The 20633-nt window shown below is 39.5% G+C and overlaps 1 protein-coding gene across 4 annotated transcripts in view; it reads right to left on the bottom strand.

Moving 5' to 3' along the window:
* The window catches only part of GPM6A (glycoprotein M6A), a 209367-nt gene that overhangs the window by 25626 nt on the left and 163108 nt on the right, over window positions 1-20633 (bottom strand). For all 4 annotated transcript variants that reach the window (XM_089525452.1, XM_089525450.1, XM_089525451.1 and 1 more), the window contains 2 exons: window positions 7237-7429; window positions 921-1077 (listed from right to left, as the gene is read on the bottom strand). In XM_089525452.1, the coding sequence (XP_089381578.1) occupies window positions 921-1077; window positions 7237-7429 (350 nt within the window). The remainder of the gene's footprint in view (window positions 1-920; window positions 1078-7236; window positions 7430-20633) is intronic.

The following is a 20633-nucleotide window of genomic DNA, read 5'->3' as shown; positions in this document are numbered from 1 at the left end:
AATAATAAAAGATCTTGCACAACAAAATCATGTGGCTATTGAAGTAAGGCAGTATTGCAGTTTTTGCATAATATTTTGCTGTACACAATTACTGGCTTTGGGTTTTTTTGGGTGGGGGGTTTGCAATGAAAATTGCAATCTTGCAGGGAAAAAAACACATGTGACTGTTTGCAAACACATTTTCTGGGGGCAGGTGGTGGTGGTGTTTGGTTTTGCATTCTTTGCACAAGCCTTCACAGTTTTCAGACAAAAACAAAAACAAAACAAAACGTGTGTAGTTCTGCACAAAATAATTTTCCAAATTGGGTAGGTGCAGATACCTGATGAAAATTGCACAAAATGCCCACCACTGTATTAGTCTTCCTGAGTGGGTTTCTCAAATGTTGGGAAACATTTTGGGTGGGGATCAGTACATAAATAACTGTAAATCTTATTTTCATCCATACAAGAGGGGTAGGAAGCCTTTTTGTAACTTTCAAAGCCAATCTCACATAAAGGCACATATGGATAACTATAATGAATTCTATCAGTAGATATTTGTACACACTTCACTAGCTACAAAGACCTATGGCATCTTCATACAAGTGCACTGGCTTTTGTAAAACTGAACACCTGAGATAAAATCTCAACAGTGATACACACACACACACACACACACACACACGATAATTATCAGGATAGTATCTCAAATGACATAAATGACTTTTCCTGGTGCACAGTTATGTAGAAAACTTCTGTAGTTTTTCAAAATGTTGAGATTAGTGCAAAAGCTTTAAATCCTTTAACTGAAAAAAAAAGCATAATCCGTTCAACATTTTTATTGGAAACATATAAGAGCTTCAAACGTAGTCTGAATTAAATGACACACTTTGACCCAGCTGAAAGTAGCATGGGTAATCAAGGCTGTCATATTAACATACCCAGGCGCTGACACATCTGCCGCAGGTGGTGATTTTGAAATCCCCATAGAGATCTTTGATGGCACCAGTTGTAAAAAATCCTTCCACCATCAGCAAAATGCCATAGACAAAGAAGGCAGCTGCTACTCCATAGATCACATACTTGAAGATGTCAATCCTGTGATTAAAAGATATCCATGTTAATGACATTTTAATAATGATTCTGAACTATTAGACATACATGTCTGCAGATGAGACATCTTCAGTTAAGATACCACAACAATAACAATATCAAAAGATATGCACAGTTCAGCTTATGAATCAAAGCTCCAGTGAAATGTTCATACAAAAAATGCAGACTCTTTTCTTCCAGTTTTTATGCTGATAGATACAATGAGGTTCTCTCTCTGACTCCCTCTCACACACACACATATACACAGGGAGTGATATTCACAATATGTAAATGGAACATAGAGCTTCTACTATTGCTGTTATATTATGCATGGCTTCAATATATAATTCATTCTTCTTAAAAGTAACTTTCCAAACTTTGTGTAAAGCTGATTTCTCAAACTAACTGCAGAGCTTACATGATATTTCTTCAATGCTCTCACTAAAATGAATGTATGGTTTTCAGTTTGGAGAGAAAAGGTGATCTACACTGAAAGAAGTATCCAAACTGTGCATATTCCTCTATTCCAAATGGTTGCTGCTAAACGATTGTACAATATAACAGTAATCCTCTATGCATTTCTCCCCCCCTTTTTTTACTATATGCCTTTGATAACAATTGATAACAATAACAAAGTGTTTCTTCAGTGTCCTGTTTCTTCTTCAAACACATTTGATTGAATTCATCTAATGGAACCATTTTTACTAGACTTCCCTTTATGCCTTGTTTTTGGACAAGTGGATCTCATATCAAACTGGCAGCATCTTCTTCAGCCCTCCTTGCAAATGAGGTGACATGCTCTTTTTGTGATATTGTGTTCTGAATTACAACACTTTGTATATGAACTGAAGAGACACAAAATGAAAGAAAATAAAGTCATGGTACGCCATGGATTAGATCTGAATGTCACCTTCCAGTCACTGCAGGGGTTCTTTTGGGAAAGGGGCACTGACCCAGTGAAAGTTCCTATTAACAGAAAACAGGTGATAACTGTGCTAATTTATCCTTCATTTTTTTCCCCTGGCACCAACTCTTCAGAGCAGATTGGGACAGGGACGTAGCCAGTGGGGGGGTTCTGGGGGTCCGGATCCCCCCTTCCATTAGAAAAATGAATGGTGTGTGCTGCTGCGCCGCCGCACTCAAGCCCCATTATAATGGTGGCACTTAGTCTGGACCACCACCACCCCTTCCTAAAATCCTAGCTACGTCCCTGATTGGGAGAGTACTGGGGACTACAAGGAGCAAAATTCTCCTTTCCATTTCCATTCACAAATGTTAGAGAAACAGTTTCCATGAGCAAGATAGCTCACAAGATTATTGGATTGAATCCAATGTTTACAGCAATGTTCACTATGTGCTCTCATCTCCAAAATGAGCACTAAAGGGTTTGAAGAAGATGAAGGTCTGTAGATGAGCATAGGAGTATGTGTTTGCCATTCCACAGAAAAATTTCTGATATTATGGTGTTTGAGGCCACGGTGTTCTGTAGCCTGAGATAAGGGGGGAAATTGTGGTCTCCAGTCCCCCTACTCCCAATTTCATATTACAGAATCCAACTGGACTAGCAGTTGAATCTGATTTTGATACTGGTAACAGAATGGCATTATACATGGCAAGCTAGCTAAGAGAGTCACAGGCAGGAAATGTATAAAACAAAACTGTCCAATGGCCTGTTCCTGCAGCCTGCTACTGACTGCTCCCCAGGATCTGATGTTCCACTCTGCCTAATGCTACAGGCATCCCTTTTGAGGGACATAATTCAACAAGAAAAGAGAAAAAGGATAATTTCCCATAGTTCAGACTAATGCTGAATAATGCAATAAGAGACCCATCTTATTTTGTGCCATATTTATTCAATTGTGTGTCAAGAAGATAGGTCAAGATTTGATTGATATAAGGATTGAAAATACCACTGGGTGATCTCAGCATACTAAGTGATGACAACTTTTAAACTGTTTACTATGGCATAAGTCTTGTTAATGTCTTTTTCAAGTCTTCAGAATAATGGTATAGCCAGTAGTTTGATTTTGCAGTTCTACAGCACAGAGCAAATAAATTACCATCCATCTTTAGAAAGATTTCCCAACTCAGCCCATTATAGGTCATGGCCTTTCATAATTTCATTTCATTTTATTGAACCAGACAATAAAAGCAATAAGGCTAGGAACACAAAGAATGGTCATTAACACAGTCAATCATTTATATACATTTAATGCTGATGGGAAATATATGAAGCAGTTTATTTTCCACCATATCAGGGCAGAGTATGCTCTAAAAGTATTAAAAGATGAAAGGATCCTGAAACTATTCTATGGTATAGACTTAAAACTGGTTGTGTTTTTAAATCATGGGTGCTGAAAAGTTAAAAATCAGACAGCATGAAATTGGAAAGTTCCCTATGAAAGCAGCATTATGGTGACTGAGAACATACCATTTTATCAACATGGAAACAGATGTTTTGTTTCCATAAAATGCCCGTATACAACCACACCTTACAGAATTCTAATTGTGAACAGTATACACCACTGATTTGCTCTATGCCATTTGGTCCTACATTGTGAACTTCAGGAAACTGACTACACAAACAATGAAATAATAACAATACTAGACTGACAGCCAAACTATACAATGCCTTAATGAAGTTGAGCAAAATCCTAACTGCTGAAGGTGGTGGCCAGGAACCAACTGAGTAACTTTAGGCCACCTGAAGCTGTGCTGAATCCATCAATGCTCAGCCTGTTGGACATTACCTAGGACCAACCCCTGGCCTCAATTTGAGCTGAAATTGTGGCTATAGCCCTAGCCTGGAGGAGTCTGGACTGGCCCAACTCTGCTCCTCCTTTGCCCTACCCCTTCTCTAATCCCATTTTGGGGTTGGTTTGTTTTTTAATTTTGTATTTGTTTTGTTTTGCTGATAGATCTTAGCCAGCATTCTGCTGGCAGATAATTCTGTAGGTAGATTTCTGGTGTCAGCTGACAGAAGAGTGTTATGTATATAATCTATAGTCAGTGCATCATTGAGTTAAAAATGCAATGAAAACTTGCATACTTTTTGCTTTATTTTAAATAGGATGTTTGAGGTATGAAGGGGAGGCTCTTTTTTTTACTGGGATCCCCCTCCAGTGCAGGGAGGAGTGGTTTCTTGCGTTCTTGTTTAGTTAAAACTTTTACTGACAAACAAACATGTAATATACTTTGTGCACTCACTTACAATGCAAGTATTGGGCTTGGGAGGGGGGGGGAATCCTTGAATCTTTTGAGTATCTCTGAGAATCCTTCTGAGTTTCAAGTAAAAATGTTCACAAAACCCAACATTTTTATAAACTGAGTACAGAGTGCTTAACCTATTCTTAGTGTTTTCAGTCTTCTACCATGACCACGATACATCTTTCTTATGCCAAAAATCATGATCAAAATGGAGATTCTCCATAGTTTGAGATTCAGATTGTATTGAGACAATAGAATGATTTTAGCAAAAACATGGTTTAAATTTAATCTACAACAATCAGCTCCTTTATATGATCGGTTTTATAGTCTTCTCACTGAAGGGCAGATCTAGGATGCCAAAGACAAAAGATGTGAGGAAGATTTGCAAATTTTCTTGGGTTCATGGAGATATGGAGCCTCAGCATATCTCAAATGGTTCCCAAAGTTTTTGTGCATGTTGCAATAATTTTCTTTTTCACATTTTGGGACTTTTTGCTTAAAATTTCATTTGCATAAAATGCATATTTAGAATTAAATATGGTTTTGCACAAATGTATGCCATATCTGCAACATGTAAATAAGATTTTCACAATATGTTTTGAAATGTGAAATATCATTTGAAAAACATACAAAAATAGCATTTAAAAATATACAAGTTCATTTTTAAAACATACAAAATTTCTCATAATATTGTCCAGTAAGAAGAAAAAATAGAAATGTTTCATTCTTGAGTGTGTGAATGAAATAAGTGAAGATTTACATTCCTAGCAAGGACAAATATTGTATGAAGGTTTGCTTTGATATTTTACTTTGTTTTCCAGTTGATATCTAAGCTTTACCTTCTGTTGAATTTTCACTTGACTAACATAAAACTTTACATGAAGCAACTGTAGGTATTTTGTTCTATTCTTCACTTCTTTTACAAATTGACAAAATAACGCTTTTGACTGTAATAAAAAGTCAAATGTAAATTTTTTTTAGAAATCAGCTTCTAACTTCTCAAATCTTTGTGATAATCTTCCTTTCTAAAACATGCCAGGCAATGAACCCAGGTAGGCATACATCTTTCTCCCCAGTGCCAACCATCTTATTCTTAAAAATGCCCTGTGGGATAGGCCAGGGGGAAGGATGGTGATTTTCTCAAGATCATGCAGTGAAATCCTTAAATGAATACCAGAAAAGAGATACACAATTCTCAATGAAAGTGCAGAATCATTTTAAATAATTAACCAATTGACTGGAAAATTCTTTATCCTTGGGGGAATACAGACCGGCACTTTGTGCCAGCCTGTGGGTGGAATCATGGCATAGCATCCGCAAACTCAACACCATGACTCTGCCCCCATCACGCCATGATGCCACACACCTGTTTACATGGCACGACTTTACCACAGTGCCCAAATGGCACAGCATGAAGGGGCGTCATCATGCCACCCCATCACAGGGCAACCCCTTTTCAGGGCTTCTTTTTGCTCCTTGTGGAGACTGTGGTGTGCGGTTGCTGCATTCCCCAATCTGGGACAAAAAGGGGCAGTGTCCCACCACCTGTTTACAAAACCCCCTTGTCACCAAATTCTTCACAGATTAACTGTGTTCCTTGACTGATGTTTCATACATTCTGACACAGGAAATGTAGATAATGGGTACAATGCTTAAAGCTCTGATTTACTATATGCCTACTGCTATACAATGGTTACCCAGAGATTCATTAAATTGGAGTTGAGAAAAATGAGAAAGCTTTAATTCAATATTCAACCACAATCTTAGCTGTGAAGTTAGGTTAATAGTCTCTACACAAATCTAAAAATATATACTCATTTAAACAACAGGAGCATAAATAATAGGAATTAGCATCAATTATGGGCTGTGACTCCCCCCCCCCCAGCCTTGTTTCTATTGTTTTGCTAGTGCTACTTCTAAAAAGGACAGTAAAGCCTATTTTCTTCTACCAGGAACCATCTCATAAAACCCTAGGAAAAAAGTGGGCATGTTCCCACTTTCTCCAACTAATCTGAACCACCAACAGCACTCAGTGGCAGCTGGTGCCTTCCATATCAGAACTAAAGCAGTTTGACACCACATTAACTGCCATAACTCCTATAGAATCCTGGGATTTGAGGTTTGGTGAGTGAGCACCAGAGCTCTCTGACAGACTAGGCTGAATGCGCTGGATAAAAAATGGGAGGGATGGGTAAAATCTAGTCAGTCCTGCAGACAGACAAATGTGATGTGGTCTGTGTGCAGAGCCCTAAGATAAAATCAAAAGCTCATGCGGCAAATGGATAAAAGAGCTGATGTGACCAATGTGTACTAGGCTATAGAACTATAAATCCCAATCAATGGAACGAGTATATGGAGATGTCATATATATTGAATACACATACAAATATAAATGAAGTTTTCAACACCTCCCAGTAAACAAATGGGAGGGATAACATAGCAAGCCCATTACAAGAGATAAATTGATAAAATGAGACCAAACACGTTTCGACAACAAGTCTTCGTCAGTGGTCAGAATAGGCTGTTGTTACAGCATAGAAAATATAACAGTATATGTGGATACATCCGGTGAAAGTAAGTAGTTGTTTGTCCAAAATGGACAGTAACCTGGATGTCCCACAGATCATGAGTGGGTGGGGGTCTAGTAATTACATCTACTATTACAGCTGTACGAAAGGAATACAGTGCGTCCTCACCTTACGTGGGGGATCCGTTGCGGATCCCTCCGCGTAAGGCGAATTCCACCTATGCTCGAGCCCCATTGGAAACAATGGGGCTCATGCGCGGCGGCGCAGCGGCACAAGTGCACGCGGGGCGCAACGGGCGCGCGCGCCCATTCAATTGAATGGGACGAGCTGCCCCTTCCGCCCCGCGTGTGCGCCGCAGCTTGAGCGCGTATGCTCAAGGCTGCGTATGGCGCGGGCGCACTGTACTACAAATGGTTAAGCAGAGACTTACATGGTAAAGACATCAATAGTATCTCCAGCAGCTCTTGCCATCTCAAAGTAGGTCTGAAGAATGTTGACTGTTCCTGAGAGGGCTTCATGTCCACAGCCACAGAAGAGGGCAACTCCAGCATACAGTAGGATGGTGGCAATCAGTGAGGCATAGGGAATGCCTCCCAAACACTTGATACAGCATTCGAAGCACCCTAAACAAAACAGAAGAAAACAGTCTTTACACCTTTCCATTTTCCTCTTCCTCAAGGCCAACCCACATTGGTAGCACTCTATTTCGAGGCCATGTGCATTGCCTCCACACTTGTAAACTCTGGAAAGAGGATGAGCAAACAACAGGACTCTGTAAAAAATGCAAATATAAGGCACCTTTAACTCTTTTGCCACAAAAATCACTACCATGATTTGATCATTTCAATGCACATAAAATTTCTTGACCACTTTACACATCTACAATAGGGCAGGTTTTTTTAAAAGCAGTATGAAGTCATGAGGAATGGAAAAGAAGATATTTTTTATATTTATTTATTTTCTGCAGTAGGGTGAGATTTTGGCCCGGTACATACGGACCTTTTAGGCGCCCTCGTCACATGCTAGAGGTTGGCTGAGGGCGGAGTGCCCACATGCCCGCAACCCTCGCATGTGATGAGGGAATAACAATGGTGGTGCCCTGTATACATGGGCACAGCCATTGTTACGTAAGTGCCACACAGTGTCCGCATGGCACTTACATAATGAGTGCGCCACTGGTGCACTTGTTACACTGCCACTGTGGCTTCAAAAGAGCCTGTTTTTGCGGGTTCTTTTTCCGCTGGCAGGAAGCCTCACAGTTTGGTGGCTGAGGCTTCCCTCCGGCAGAAAAACAGGCACCGGCAGGCTGCCCCTTTGGGGCGGTCTGTGCTGTGCCATAGGCAGCCAAGGCTCCCCAGGATGAGTTAAAAGTTCTAGTTCATGAACTGCAGAAACTCACGTTTCCAGCAAAACACAGATACCTGTAACACATTTACCAAAGCTTGGAAACATTACTGTTTTGGACAATAAGAGGCTGTGTAAGGGAAGGCCTGCAGCTGTCTCTAGCTGTGCCAGATGGCAGCCATGGCAACTGCACACTGCAGCCCCGATCTGGCTTTTCCAGGGTGAAATAGCCATGGCACCATGGCTTTAAGGCACTCCTTTGGTGCTGTGTCATGTAAACACAGTGCCAGAGGAGCGCCATGATGCTACACGCCATATGGAACATTGCACAGTGTCATGCTGCCATGGGAAACCACACCCCAACTCTGGCCACAGGCCGGCCTCAATAGCTGGTCTGCACAACTCCTAACTTACCCACATAGGATCTCTTTCCAGTATGGCTACTGGCCATGATGAACAGGATGTTTGGGGAGTAACATTTTACAACGTTGATATTAAGGATGGGAAAAGAAATTTATGGTACCTTAAAGACTATCACTCCATGAAAACCTATATCATAATAAACTAATTAGTTTTTAAGGTGACACAATACAGCTAAATCTTTGGTAATCTGAACAATGATTATTTAGTAGGAATGGCCATTAGGTGCATGGGCCCTCCTGCAGGAGACATAGTGTTTGGTGACTAATGGAGTCACAGATAACCAGAAGAATTATAAGATACAAAAGTTTAATAAAGGTTCTGTGAGAACATAGGGGCTGTACAAACAGTCCCCAAGGGTTGGCATGCAGCTGCCCCTTTACTGGCAGGATCGGGGCTGCGGTCACTGCATGCTGTGACCCTGATCCAGCCTCCAGAGGGCAGAAAAAGGAGCCACAAAATGCAGCTCCTTTTTGCACCCTCTAAAAGGTGCCCCAGCTGCAGTGGCACGGCTTTGTGATGACCTTTTGGCGCTGCATCATCTAGATGCAGCACCATGATGTTGCACACCATTTAGAATGGTGCACGGTGTCATGGCACAAGGGGGCGGAGTCACAGCATCAAGCGTCCAGATGCTCTGCTGTGACTCTGCCCACACCCTGGCACTTTGTGCCCATCTGTACCAGATCATTGTCTGTAAGGAAACAAATATAAAGCTATAGAGAAACAATTGCAAAAGCAAGCTAAAGAAAATGTTAAACTGTGTAAAGTATTTATACACTGTTGTGAAAACCATCTACTAAAAGAGATACTGTATTGAACTTGACTTATAAATTTATTACTGTGTTTCAACAAGCAGTTATCTGAAGTGATTACAGAAACACATTAAAAACACTACCAACATTGACAAAAGTCTTTTAGGTTTGGGACACATTAGATCATGGATGTGTGGCTGACAAAGAATAGTTAGTGCTAAGAGGGGGAGGAGGAATTTGAAACCCAGAGTGCTGGCATCTAAAGAGAGTTATAGTAGAGGAGATACTTAAGGGAGTTGCAGGTTCGAGTCTTGCAGTGACGAATTGGTGGGATAGTGGCCATCATCTTCACATAATCGGTGGCAGCAGTGGCACAGATTAAAAAGGAGTGAAAGGTTCAAAGAAATTTTGGCAGTGCCACGCTGTCGCCATCACAAGAACATATCTCTTTCTTTTTGCTTTCTATTCCTGTGATGTCATTTTACACTTTACATCCAGCAATGTATGGTTTCCATTGTTTTCTGGTATTATTGTGCTTAAGAATCAGACATGCTCTTTCCTCTTCACTCTCCTTTTGTGGCACATCTCATGCAGTGGGGACATGCCTCATTTCATTCATTCATTTGTACAAGACATTTTCATTTTTGTAATGAAATTTTTAAATATAGACTAAGCTCAGCAAGATGAAAAGAAGCACATTACTATTCTTCCTATACACATATAAGCACAAAAATCTTTGGTATTTAATCTGACTAACTTCAGCTTTTTCTTTACATGATTTGACAGCATTAGTTCTCTACATCTCTGGAGAATAAATGCCAGCTGGACCAGCTGACTGGTTTCTATTTAATCTGTGAAGAGCTTTTTTGCTTCAGAGCAAAAAAGGATGTGTAATATGTTTTTAATTCTAGGGGGAAAACATTGCTCCAGTCAACATTCCAAGAGGAAAGTGCCAACTATCAAAACAACAAAAACAACAACAATTGCATGTCCCTTTTTTGTTTTGATTTTTTAATTTGGAATATATATGTTTGTATTTTATAAGTTAATTCTTAAGCCATAATGTAAAATAATAGCAAAAAGCAGGTTGCAAAAATGCACCTTTGTATGCTGGTTTCCAATTTAATATAAAATATTATTTTAGATGTTTTTAATGTGTTATATTAATACTTCACAAACAGAGATACTGTATTGTTTAATTACAAATGAACTCAAATAATAATGTTTGACTTGATGTAGGTAAACAAATATGTCTTAGAGATTTTATGTATGGGAACTGCTTCTTCATGTATAAAGGGCATAAAAATGGAAACAATTTAGAACACAATGTTCTGCCAAACATCAAGTGAAATTTATTTAACAATGTAAGCATGTTCAGTTTCTTAAGGATCTCCTGCTGCTAAAGAGCTAACCTTAAATATTACCCTCTTTCTCCATGTTTAATTCTCTCAACAAATATCAAAAACCTTCCAGACAGAAAATGGACCACATGGACAGTAGAAAATAAACCCTTTAACTTTAAACAGGTAAAGAGATTCCACCTCAACATTAGAAAAGACCACAAGGGCCATCCAGTCCAACCCTCCTGCCATGCAGAAACTCTTATTCAAAGCATCCCCAACAGATGGTCATGCAGCCTCTCCTTAAAGACCTCTAAGGAGGGAGATTCTACCACTCGCTGAGGGAGTGTGGGCTGTTTGACAGTGGAACACACTCCCTCAGAGAGTGGTAGAATCTCCCTCCTTAGAGGTCTTTAAGGAGAGGCTGCATGGCCATCTGTTGGGGATGCTTTGATTAAGAGTTTCTGCATGGCAGGGGGGTTGGACTGGATGGCCCTTGTGGTCTCTTCCAACTCTATGATTTTATGGTTCCATGATTCTATAAAATTAATAAACTTTCTTGGGGAGATCTGTGCTAGATCACATCATTGAGCTCTGTTGATGTAACTAAGGGACTAGACAGACCAACCCTTTGGAGCGGTCTGCAGCCACCCCTTTACTAGCTGGATCGGAGTTGTAGCAACTTATGCCACAGCCCTGATCTGACCTCCAGAGAGCGCAAAAAGGAACCACAAAACATGGCTCCTTTTTGAGCCCTCCAAGGGGCACCATAACTGAGGTGGCATGGCTTTATGACGACCCTTCAGTGTTGCATCATGTGGATGCAGCACCGGAGGGGCATCATGATGGCACGGACTGTGTAAAACGGCGGGTGCTAAAATGGAGCCCTAGGTCAGAGTTATGGAGCCCTAGGGCAAAGAATGCGGACACTGCGCCCTGACTCGGCCCACAGACTGGCACAAACTGCTGGTCTGTATAGGCCCCCGTTTTCTCAACACATAATGATAGTGATGTTTGAAAGCTTACACCCATTTCCTATTTCAGTAACTTTGTTGGGGGACACAATTCTCAGGTTTAAAGGCTCTAGTAATACTGAAGCATGCATTAAGCTTTTAAAAGACTATTTGTTGTGATTTTGCTGTGATTTTGTATCCTTCTGAGGGATGGCGAAATTTGTCTTCATCCACAGTCAAGTGTTTTCAGATCTCAAGCTATGTCCATCTCCAATCTGAAGGTAATTTGTGGATTTTGTCAGTCCTTCAAAACAAATAAAGCAAAATGAATCCCCATATTCACTGGGCAGATTCAGCTGGTACAGCTATACCCAGCATAGAAAGGGCCGTGCCTGTCATATAAGTATTTGAAAGGAGAATTTCATAAAAAGCAAACTCTAACACGTGCTTGTTTGATAGAACCTCTATTATTTATTTATTTATTTATTTATTTATTTATTTATTTATTTCATTTGTATGCCACCCTTCTCCTCATAGGGACCGAAGGCGGCTCAGAGACAAAACATTTAAAATCTCAGTAAAATTCAAAACAAAATCTATACACAATAAAAAAATCACATAAAAATATACAAAAATTAAAAGCATAACTAAAACCCACCTGCTCCACAAAAACCATCCTGATATGACTTATATACCACACACCTGCTTAAATAAAAATGTTTTGGTTTGCTGACAAAAAACAGGGAAGGAGGGGGCCAGTCTAGCTTCCTATGGAAAGGCATTCCAGAGAGTGGGAGCAGCCACCAAGAAGGCCCTCTCTCATGTCCTCACCAAGTGAACCTGTGATCTTGGCAGGGCTGAGAGAAAACGTTCTCCTGACGATCTTAGGGCTCTCGTTGGTTCATATGGTTCACTTCTTCGGGGAAAAAGTGACAATCTAAATTCAGAACTATACACATGGTTGAATACACAGGGTTTCAAATCTAGACTTTTAAAAGTTAAGCACTTAAAGTCTTTGTTTTCCTTACATTTAATGGCTGGCATTCTGCCTTGCAGGATTCATAACCCAGTGTTATGGATCTATAACAGTTCCATATTCATGTAATGCTACATATTCACAATGGTGGCACTATTGCAATGATTGTAAATACTCCTGAGACCCAAACTTAAACCTGATGGATCCACTGCATATGACAGAGGTTTGCAGTGCTAATAATTTGGAGCACTTGAGAAGAATGTGGCTAGCCCCCCTTGAGGCATAGTACAATGGGCATAGTGCAATGAGCAGAAACTTCTATTCATCTCACTGCAGCCTGGAGAAGAGGGAACATATCTCACCATAGTTGGGAGGCAGAAGGGGGCTAGCTGCATCTTCATAAAGTGCCCCACTTACCCACACTACCAACCTCCATTTCAATTAGCAGCTTCCTCAATACAGTATACTGTATTAAACTGCAGCTTCAGAGAAGAAGGATTTTTCTTTGATGATGGCTGGAAAAAAGGAATTTAATACTACATGTGTTCTAAAATGCACCCTATAGCTTCAGTTGAAATACTGCACATCCATATGTAACTATAATGATTTAAAAAATCAGTACATTCCTCCCACTCCCTTTATAAAAAAGATGAGAGTGGGTGGGTGGGAAATGATTAAAAGTTATCTGCCTGTGGTCTTCCATCTGAAAGCTTAGGCATGGAAAACTATTGTCACACTTCACATATGTAGCAAACATACAAGGTGTGTATATGTAAATCATTGACCAACATCATTCGTTTCTCTGTGTATAGGCATAAAAGGAACCACTTTTGTAAAGGTAAGGCTGCTTTGGAAGAAATAACCAGAAACAAGTAGAAAAAAGGGGTGTATCAGCAGCAGAGGGGGATTTGGAGAGAAAAAGCTGGGAGAGTGATAAAATAGAATGGCCTTGTACTAAAGCAACATTCACAGTGTCGAGTGTCACTTCATAATACAACAGTGCTTCTTGCAAACTGATGACCTGTGGCATAATATGAATTATGGAAACATTTCACGGCAAGTCAGAATGTCCATGTATGTCCTTACTTTCAAAAGGGAAAAATGCTATTGGATTTGACAATTTGGCTTTTTTTGACAAGGATTGAGATCCCATATGAAAGGATTTTTGAAGTCACAAAGGCAAAGTAAACAAACAAACAAGCTTCATTTATATACCACCTAAGCATTTGCTAAGCAGTTTACAATTGTAAGCTAATTTGCCCCCGACAATCTGGGTACTCATTTTAGCGACTTCGGAAGGATACAAGTCTGAGTCAAACTTGAGCCCATTTGCTGGTCTTGAACTCACAACCTTATGGTTTTGGGTGAATGGCTACAATACAAGCATTTAACCACTGCGCCACCAGGGCTCCTCAGAGTGAGGACATGTTTCTCAATGATGTTGATATATATTCAAATATGACTGACCATATTTCATGGGAACATGACTATGACTGTGACCTCCAATTGGCTAGGATCGTGTGTCAGCCAGTCAAGAGAGAAAATAAAAATCATGCTAGATCAATGATCAACAAGGTTATTTCACTCAAACCAATGAAGTTGATCTGCATGGGCTTGGTGTCCTCCACTAATACCTGTCTCCAACAGCTTTGCTCTTTCTTTAATCTACAGTGGACTCTCCACATCCATTGGGTTAGAGGTACAGGACCCCTGTGAAAGTGAAAAAACTGCAAATAAAAAAGTACTATTTTTTAACCGGGGAGAACACCTCTATAGGAATCTCGAGGTCCTCTAAAGTGTCTGTGATCAATATCTGCTGAAAGTTGACCATAGAATTGCACTGGAGAACATGCAAATGCCTCTCTAGGAATCTCTGGGTTCTCCACTATGGCTTATCGTGGATGTTGCGTATTGAGTTGCACTGAAGAACCTAGAGATTACTAGAGAGAATGTGTTAAATCCATGAATAATCAAATCTGAAAAAGTCAAAGGTGCAAATGTAGAGGGCCGGCTGAACTTCTTATTTCAAGGGCAAGCTAGTAAAGAAGGAGCAAAGGTGTTAGAGCTAGGTATTAGAGGACACTGAGCCCATGCAGATCAACCCTGTAGAACCCACAGTTTAATGGGTTTCAGTGGAATAACCTGGTTGGCAACAGGGTATGGTGGGGGGGACAAGGGAGAGAAAACACAATTTGAAGAATAGCTTTTGATATTCAAGGGGGTATGTATGCAGTCCATATCAAGATTGCTGTTTCTCTGTAGACATGAACACACACCCATGCACCTATAGAACTACTTTAATAAATTACTGTACAAGTAATTCAGAGAACCATGAAGCCAACTCTATTGTGTGCCCAGCAAGGATTTTACTTAGGTTTATTCAAACAACCACCCCAGCATCATATGGCAAGTCACTTCTGAAATACAGGGATGTTTGGGAGTTCTTTTGTCCTTCAATTGAAAAAAAACACCCTCATTTATCTTGTTGAATATGGACAACATCTTCAAGACTTCTCAGGATAATAGCCAGCATGTTTGTTTCAGGCTCTGCAAAAACTGAACTGTGTTCAAACCTATGTATACACTAGGTCAGGACTGTTGGCCTCTTAGTCTATTTATTGTTTTAAATTTTTGAAGTACAAAGTATGGCCAAAATCATACAAAGAGGGGAAATAAATTAATCAATAAACTGTTAATTAATTGAAATGCTTGCACTGTATTTCATTCAACTGAGAACTCTAATTTATGGAGCATTAATGGCTAGGAAAATGCAGAGAAATTTGTGTTGTGATTACTTTTTATGTGTTTACAGTACATTAAGTTTATTGCAATTTAAATTAGACATCCTACTCGTACAGCTAATAAACATGCAAGATATGGACATTTAGCAGTGCTTGCATGTGAGGTGAATTAGTCAGCTACACTGGAAACAAACCCTTTAATCTAAAAACTTCTAAACCGAGTCTGTCCAAGTTAGCCAGCTGTCATAGTTAATGATTGTGAAATAGAAAGAACACAACTGGGTCCTTCCTTCCACTGCACAATGATAACATCATTGGCAAATCAGATAGCAATGTTATTTATCATTGTCATGGTCACTGATCTTTCTCTTGACAACAAATTCATATTGATGGGACAGGTCATTTTCATCACCTTCTTCCTTATGCAGTTCCCTGAACAACTTTGCCTGGAATTCAGAGGCCCTTGAAAATGGTATGAGATATGGTGGATTCAGTAGCCACCTGGTGGTTTCCATGTCAGTGGTTTCCATGTATGTGGGGTGGTGAATCTACTGCAGGTCTTAATCTGTATTTTAAAGTCACCCAAGAGTCTGAACCTGATCCTCCAAGTAAGTACATCAGTGTGGTGTAGTGATTTGAATGTTGGACTATGATCAGGGTATCAAATCCCCGCTCAGCCAGGGAAATCCTCTGAGTGACCTTGGGCAGGTCACACTCTTTCACCCTCAGAGGAAGGCAAAGGCAAACCCCTATGCACAAATCTTGCCCCCCCCCCCAAAAAAAAACCTGTGATAGGGTCGCCATAAGTCAGAAATGACTGGAAGGCACACTACTACAAATCCTGGATTGTCTCTTTAAAATTGACTTTAAACCCAGAGTGAATTCAATCACCCACAGACATGGAAAACACAAGACATCTCTGGGTGAAGTGGACTGCAGGGAGAGGGAGCTATGGGTAGAAATCTTAGCCTTAAGTGAAAAAAGAAACAAATGAGTCACTCTGTATATGCAAAATAAAGTCATACTGTACAACATCATGGACAGTACGAGATAGGGGTTTATACCAGAAAATGAGTGTTCAAAACTACAAATTCAAATAGTGCCCCCCTTAAAAAGGCACATTAAAAAAATGAAAAGTCTTGGCCCATCTTCTTTCCTAAATAAATTTCTCACATGGAGGCTATTTTCACAGATCAGTGTTTTCATAATGGACAGGCTGAATGCATGAAGAAATGTAAGAATATATCAGCTGTGCAGTCTGCATAGATGGTCAATCCTTGCTACTGCCCAAGGTGAGAAGCAGGTAAGAAATTTGTGAGATACTGTCTAAGTACATCCTAACCACATTTCCTTTAATTTGGATTAACCAATGCCATGCTCCTGTTTTGCAGCTACTGCATCGGAATGTCCTAACACAGGGCAAAGAGGGAGGAGGAATTGTGCAGCCTGGTGGATGTTCCCAGCAGCCTTAGCTAGCACAGCCAATGTTAAGAAATAGTGAGAGTTGCAGTTCAATTACAACTAGAAAGTCACAGAGTTCACATTCCTGCCTTAACAGAGGCTACATCTACACTGCAAATATAATCCAATTTGACACAACTTTAACTGCCATGGCTCCATCCTATGGAATGCTGGGATTTGTATTTTCCAAAATGGGAACCAAACTCTTTAACAGAGAAGGCTAAATGTTTCCTAAAACTATAGTCCCCTGAATTCTGTAGCATTGAGACGTGGCAGTTAAAGTGTTGTCAGACTGGATTATTTTGGCAGTGCGGATGCAGCCCAAATCTCACTACACTGACTGAACCTAAAGCAATTTTTACAGTAAGTGCATCATTATATTTGAATTCCTGCCAGTATGAAAACTGGATTCCTTCTCTTTTTGGAAGATTAAATGGGCTACGTGAAAAATGCTATTTTTAAAAATCATTGTAGGGCCACACCTCTCCACTGCAAAAAAAAAAAAAAAAAAAAAAAAAATCTTCTAGGGGTATGAGGGCATTTTCACCATAGTTGGGGTTTTCCCCAGGGAAGCAGAAAAATGGGAAAACCTAGAGCAGACTTAAATCATTGCATATCTCAACAAAGAAAAGGGGCAGCTAATATATCAACCAAGTACAATAGTCACAAGAAACTGATTAACAACATACTATTTGGGTTTCTCCTAGGTACTCCCAGCTATACTAAATGTAGAAGCTGCTGGTTAGATAAAAGCAGTACTGTCTCATGACTCTCCTGGATATAGGTCACTAGGACCAGTTGTTCCTCATGCCAGAGGCAACTGTGAGAACGGCCTTTGGCCTTTGTGAATGGGATCTAACAACTCTGCTATCATGTATTGAATTTTTAACCTGTGGCGGCTTATTTTAAGTTTGTTTTCTCATGATGCTGTGCAACAAAAAGTGTACTACCTTAATATTTCCTCAATGTGGTATAGGGAAGGCTCATAACTCCAGGCAAGCCAGCCAGCAATAACAGAACTTTAAACAAGTCACTGGACTGCCACATACAGATGGTAATAGATTCAGTTAAACTTGACAGGCCACAAATTGTTGAGACACAATATAAAGTTTCTTGAATGAGGCATAGAAGATGAGCAGAGGAAGAATAGAAAATAGACTAACGGATTACACAGGCAATGTCTGCTGAAAGCTTCTGGATTTGCTTATATGGAAGAATAAGCATAAGCTACATAATGCATAAGGCCTGATGTGAAAAGAATGGCCATTTTCAATGGACCCACCAAATTATGGAATTCCTTGCACCCCCTTTGACTAGGATTGCCAGGTGAAATATGGGACAAGATTTCTGTTCCTTCAACAGTTGTGTAGAACTATTTATATAAGCAGCACCTGCTGAAATCCCCTCTTCTGTACAACCATTAAAGAGACAGAAGCCCTACCCCTTATTTAACTTGGAAACCCCACCTTTGAGTGTTTTCACCATATAGACAAGCCTCTCCTATCCTGTTAGGTGGCTGTCTCTTGAGTTTTTGATATTGTGTTTATATTATTGACCTATTTTTAATTTATTTTGTTGATTTTAATGTTTGTTAGACAATTTATGTACATGCCCCTACAATTGTCTTCTGTTATCCTACTTACTTTGGTGAGTTCCTGCTGACAAAGTTTAACTAATATAAAGAAACACTGCTACTTATAGAACACATATTTACTTCAGCAGTTATAAAAGCTCTTACCAAGTCCCAAATTCCACATGATGAAGTCAGTGTGACCTGATCATTGCAGTGGCTTTGCATGTTCTGAAACAGTGTTCCAGACAGAATAAGTAGAACAAAATTGAAGATATAGATGCATATGTATATAAATATTTAACATAAAGGCAGAATTCAAAGATATAGCCGTGTTAGTCTGTAGAATCAGTATGTGGAGAGATCTTGTAGAACCTTTGAGGCTAATTGAATGAAAGAAATTGGCAGATGCATTTGGTGGAGTGGAAGCCAGGCACAGACATATGCATGCCATTGGTATGTAAGGATATCAATACAAATTACAAATCCTTTGTGTATGGGGATGAAGTTGCAGGTCCTGTTTTAACCATGGTCAGTGCACAAATGCCTGGAAAACTGGTCATTGTTCATGGAGATGAACTGTCAGAACCAGTTTTGCAATGGGGCTAGTTTGTGGTGAGGGGAATAGATGAATGTAGGGCACCCCCATGAGGAGAGGTCAAATAGTGTTGAAGTGTGTGTAGTGAGTAAGGAAACCATTGTCTTTGTTCACTCCATTGCTGAGGGACTGTAGTTTGTGGATGAATTCCAGTTCTGCTGTTTCTCTTCCCAATCTACCTTTGTAGTTCTTTTGTTCAAGGACCACTGTTCTGAGGTCTGAGATGGAATACCCAGGGAGACTGAACTGTTCTGCCTCCGGTTTTTGTGTATTGTGTTTTATTATCATTAAAACTAGACCTGCAACTTCATTTCCATACACAAAGGATTTCTAATTTGAACTGACATCCTCACATACCAATGTCACACATATGTCTGTGTCTTGCTTTCACTCCACCAAATGCATCTGAGGAAGTAGACTGAAGTCTATGAAAGCTCATGCTGCCAATTTTTTTTTTAACTTAGCCTCAAAGGTGCTACAAGATCTCACCACACATTAAACATAAAGGTGTATGGAGAATATCACTTTTTAAAAAATAATCAGACTTTTGTTGTTGTGCAAAAGGGCCTTTTAATGAATATGTATGCTGTAATTGTTATTCACATTCAAGATATAGATGCAATATGCCCATGTCCATTAACATAAATATACTGTATACATTGAATATGATTTTATAAATAAATAAATAAGCAAGCAAGCAAATTTTTGATTTAGTAGTTGTGCAGAAGAAGGGTCTTTCAGTGCATTCCATATGCTATACTTTTACTGTTACTGTTTTTAAATGCATTTATATCTTTAAAATTGTGGTGTTTCAATATGATTATATATGTGTGTGCATTTGTCAGTTTTTAGCAGTAATTTTCTTTCATCCATGATGTGAACTACCTTATGTCCCATGTTGGAAGAAAGTGGGTTTTAAAATAAAATAAGATATCAAGTCTTATAACTGCCAGGGTGTGTGTGTGTGTGTTTCATGCCAAGCTGATAGAAGTGTTTAATTTAATAAATAGCTCCTAATGCATTCTGATATCTTAATGAGTAGAAATTGTTCAATAATGGAATGTTAAAAGGAGGTGCAATTTCTAGCTAAACTGCTGAATATTTTCCCTTAATAAAAGTACTGTGGGGCCTAGTTATTATGACAACTACACCAAGCTCAATTGGCTTCGCCTATTGTGCTTTTCCTTTTATCTATCCACCCCTCATACTTTTGAACATTATAAGTACTGTGGAAAATTTTATGTACAAAATATAGATTGTGCAAACAACTAACCATTTTCCCTTTCTGTCCCATTAGAACTAACTGGTAGAATTGGAAAGGGGGGGGGGGAAGTAAGGGCAGCAATAAAATACATTTGATAGAGTTATGACATCCCAATGGCAGGGGAGTAAAGGTAGTGAGATATTAAGGTACAGTTCACAGCTATAAAAACATATTTGCCATATTTAGCTGCAAAGTGGTATTTGTAAGTACTAATACAAAAAAAAAAAAAACAGACTAACAAATAATGGACATTTAATAGGTTCCCCTTGCAGGAACATAGTCTTTGCAGTTGTCATTGCTAAAGCTTACCAGAAATATAAAAAGGGAAAAACAGATTAATGTTTTATGCAAATATTTCCTTACTGATGTTTTATGCCTTCAGATCACTCTGATTCCCAGGCTGGA

This window comes from Sceloporus occidentalis, unplaced genomic scaffold (assembly GCF_023333645.1).
Source record: "Sceloporus occidentalis isolate IW3139 unplaced genomic scaffold, rSceOcc1.0.p SCAF_5, whole genome shotgun sequence".
Lineage (NCBI taxonomy): Eukaryota > Metazoa > Chordata > Lepidosauria > Squamata > Phrynosomatidae > Sceloporus > Sceloporus occidentalis.
The sequence above is the reverse complement of the archived record's forward strand: the minus strand, read 5'-3'. Positions and strand labels throughout refer to the sequence as shown.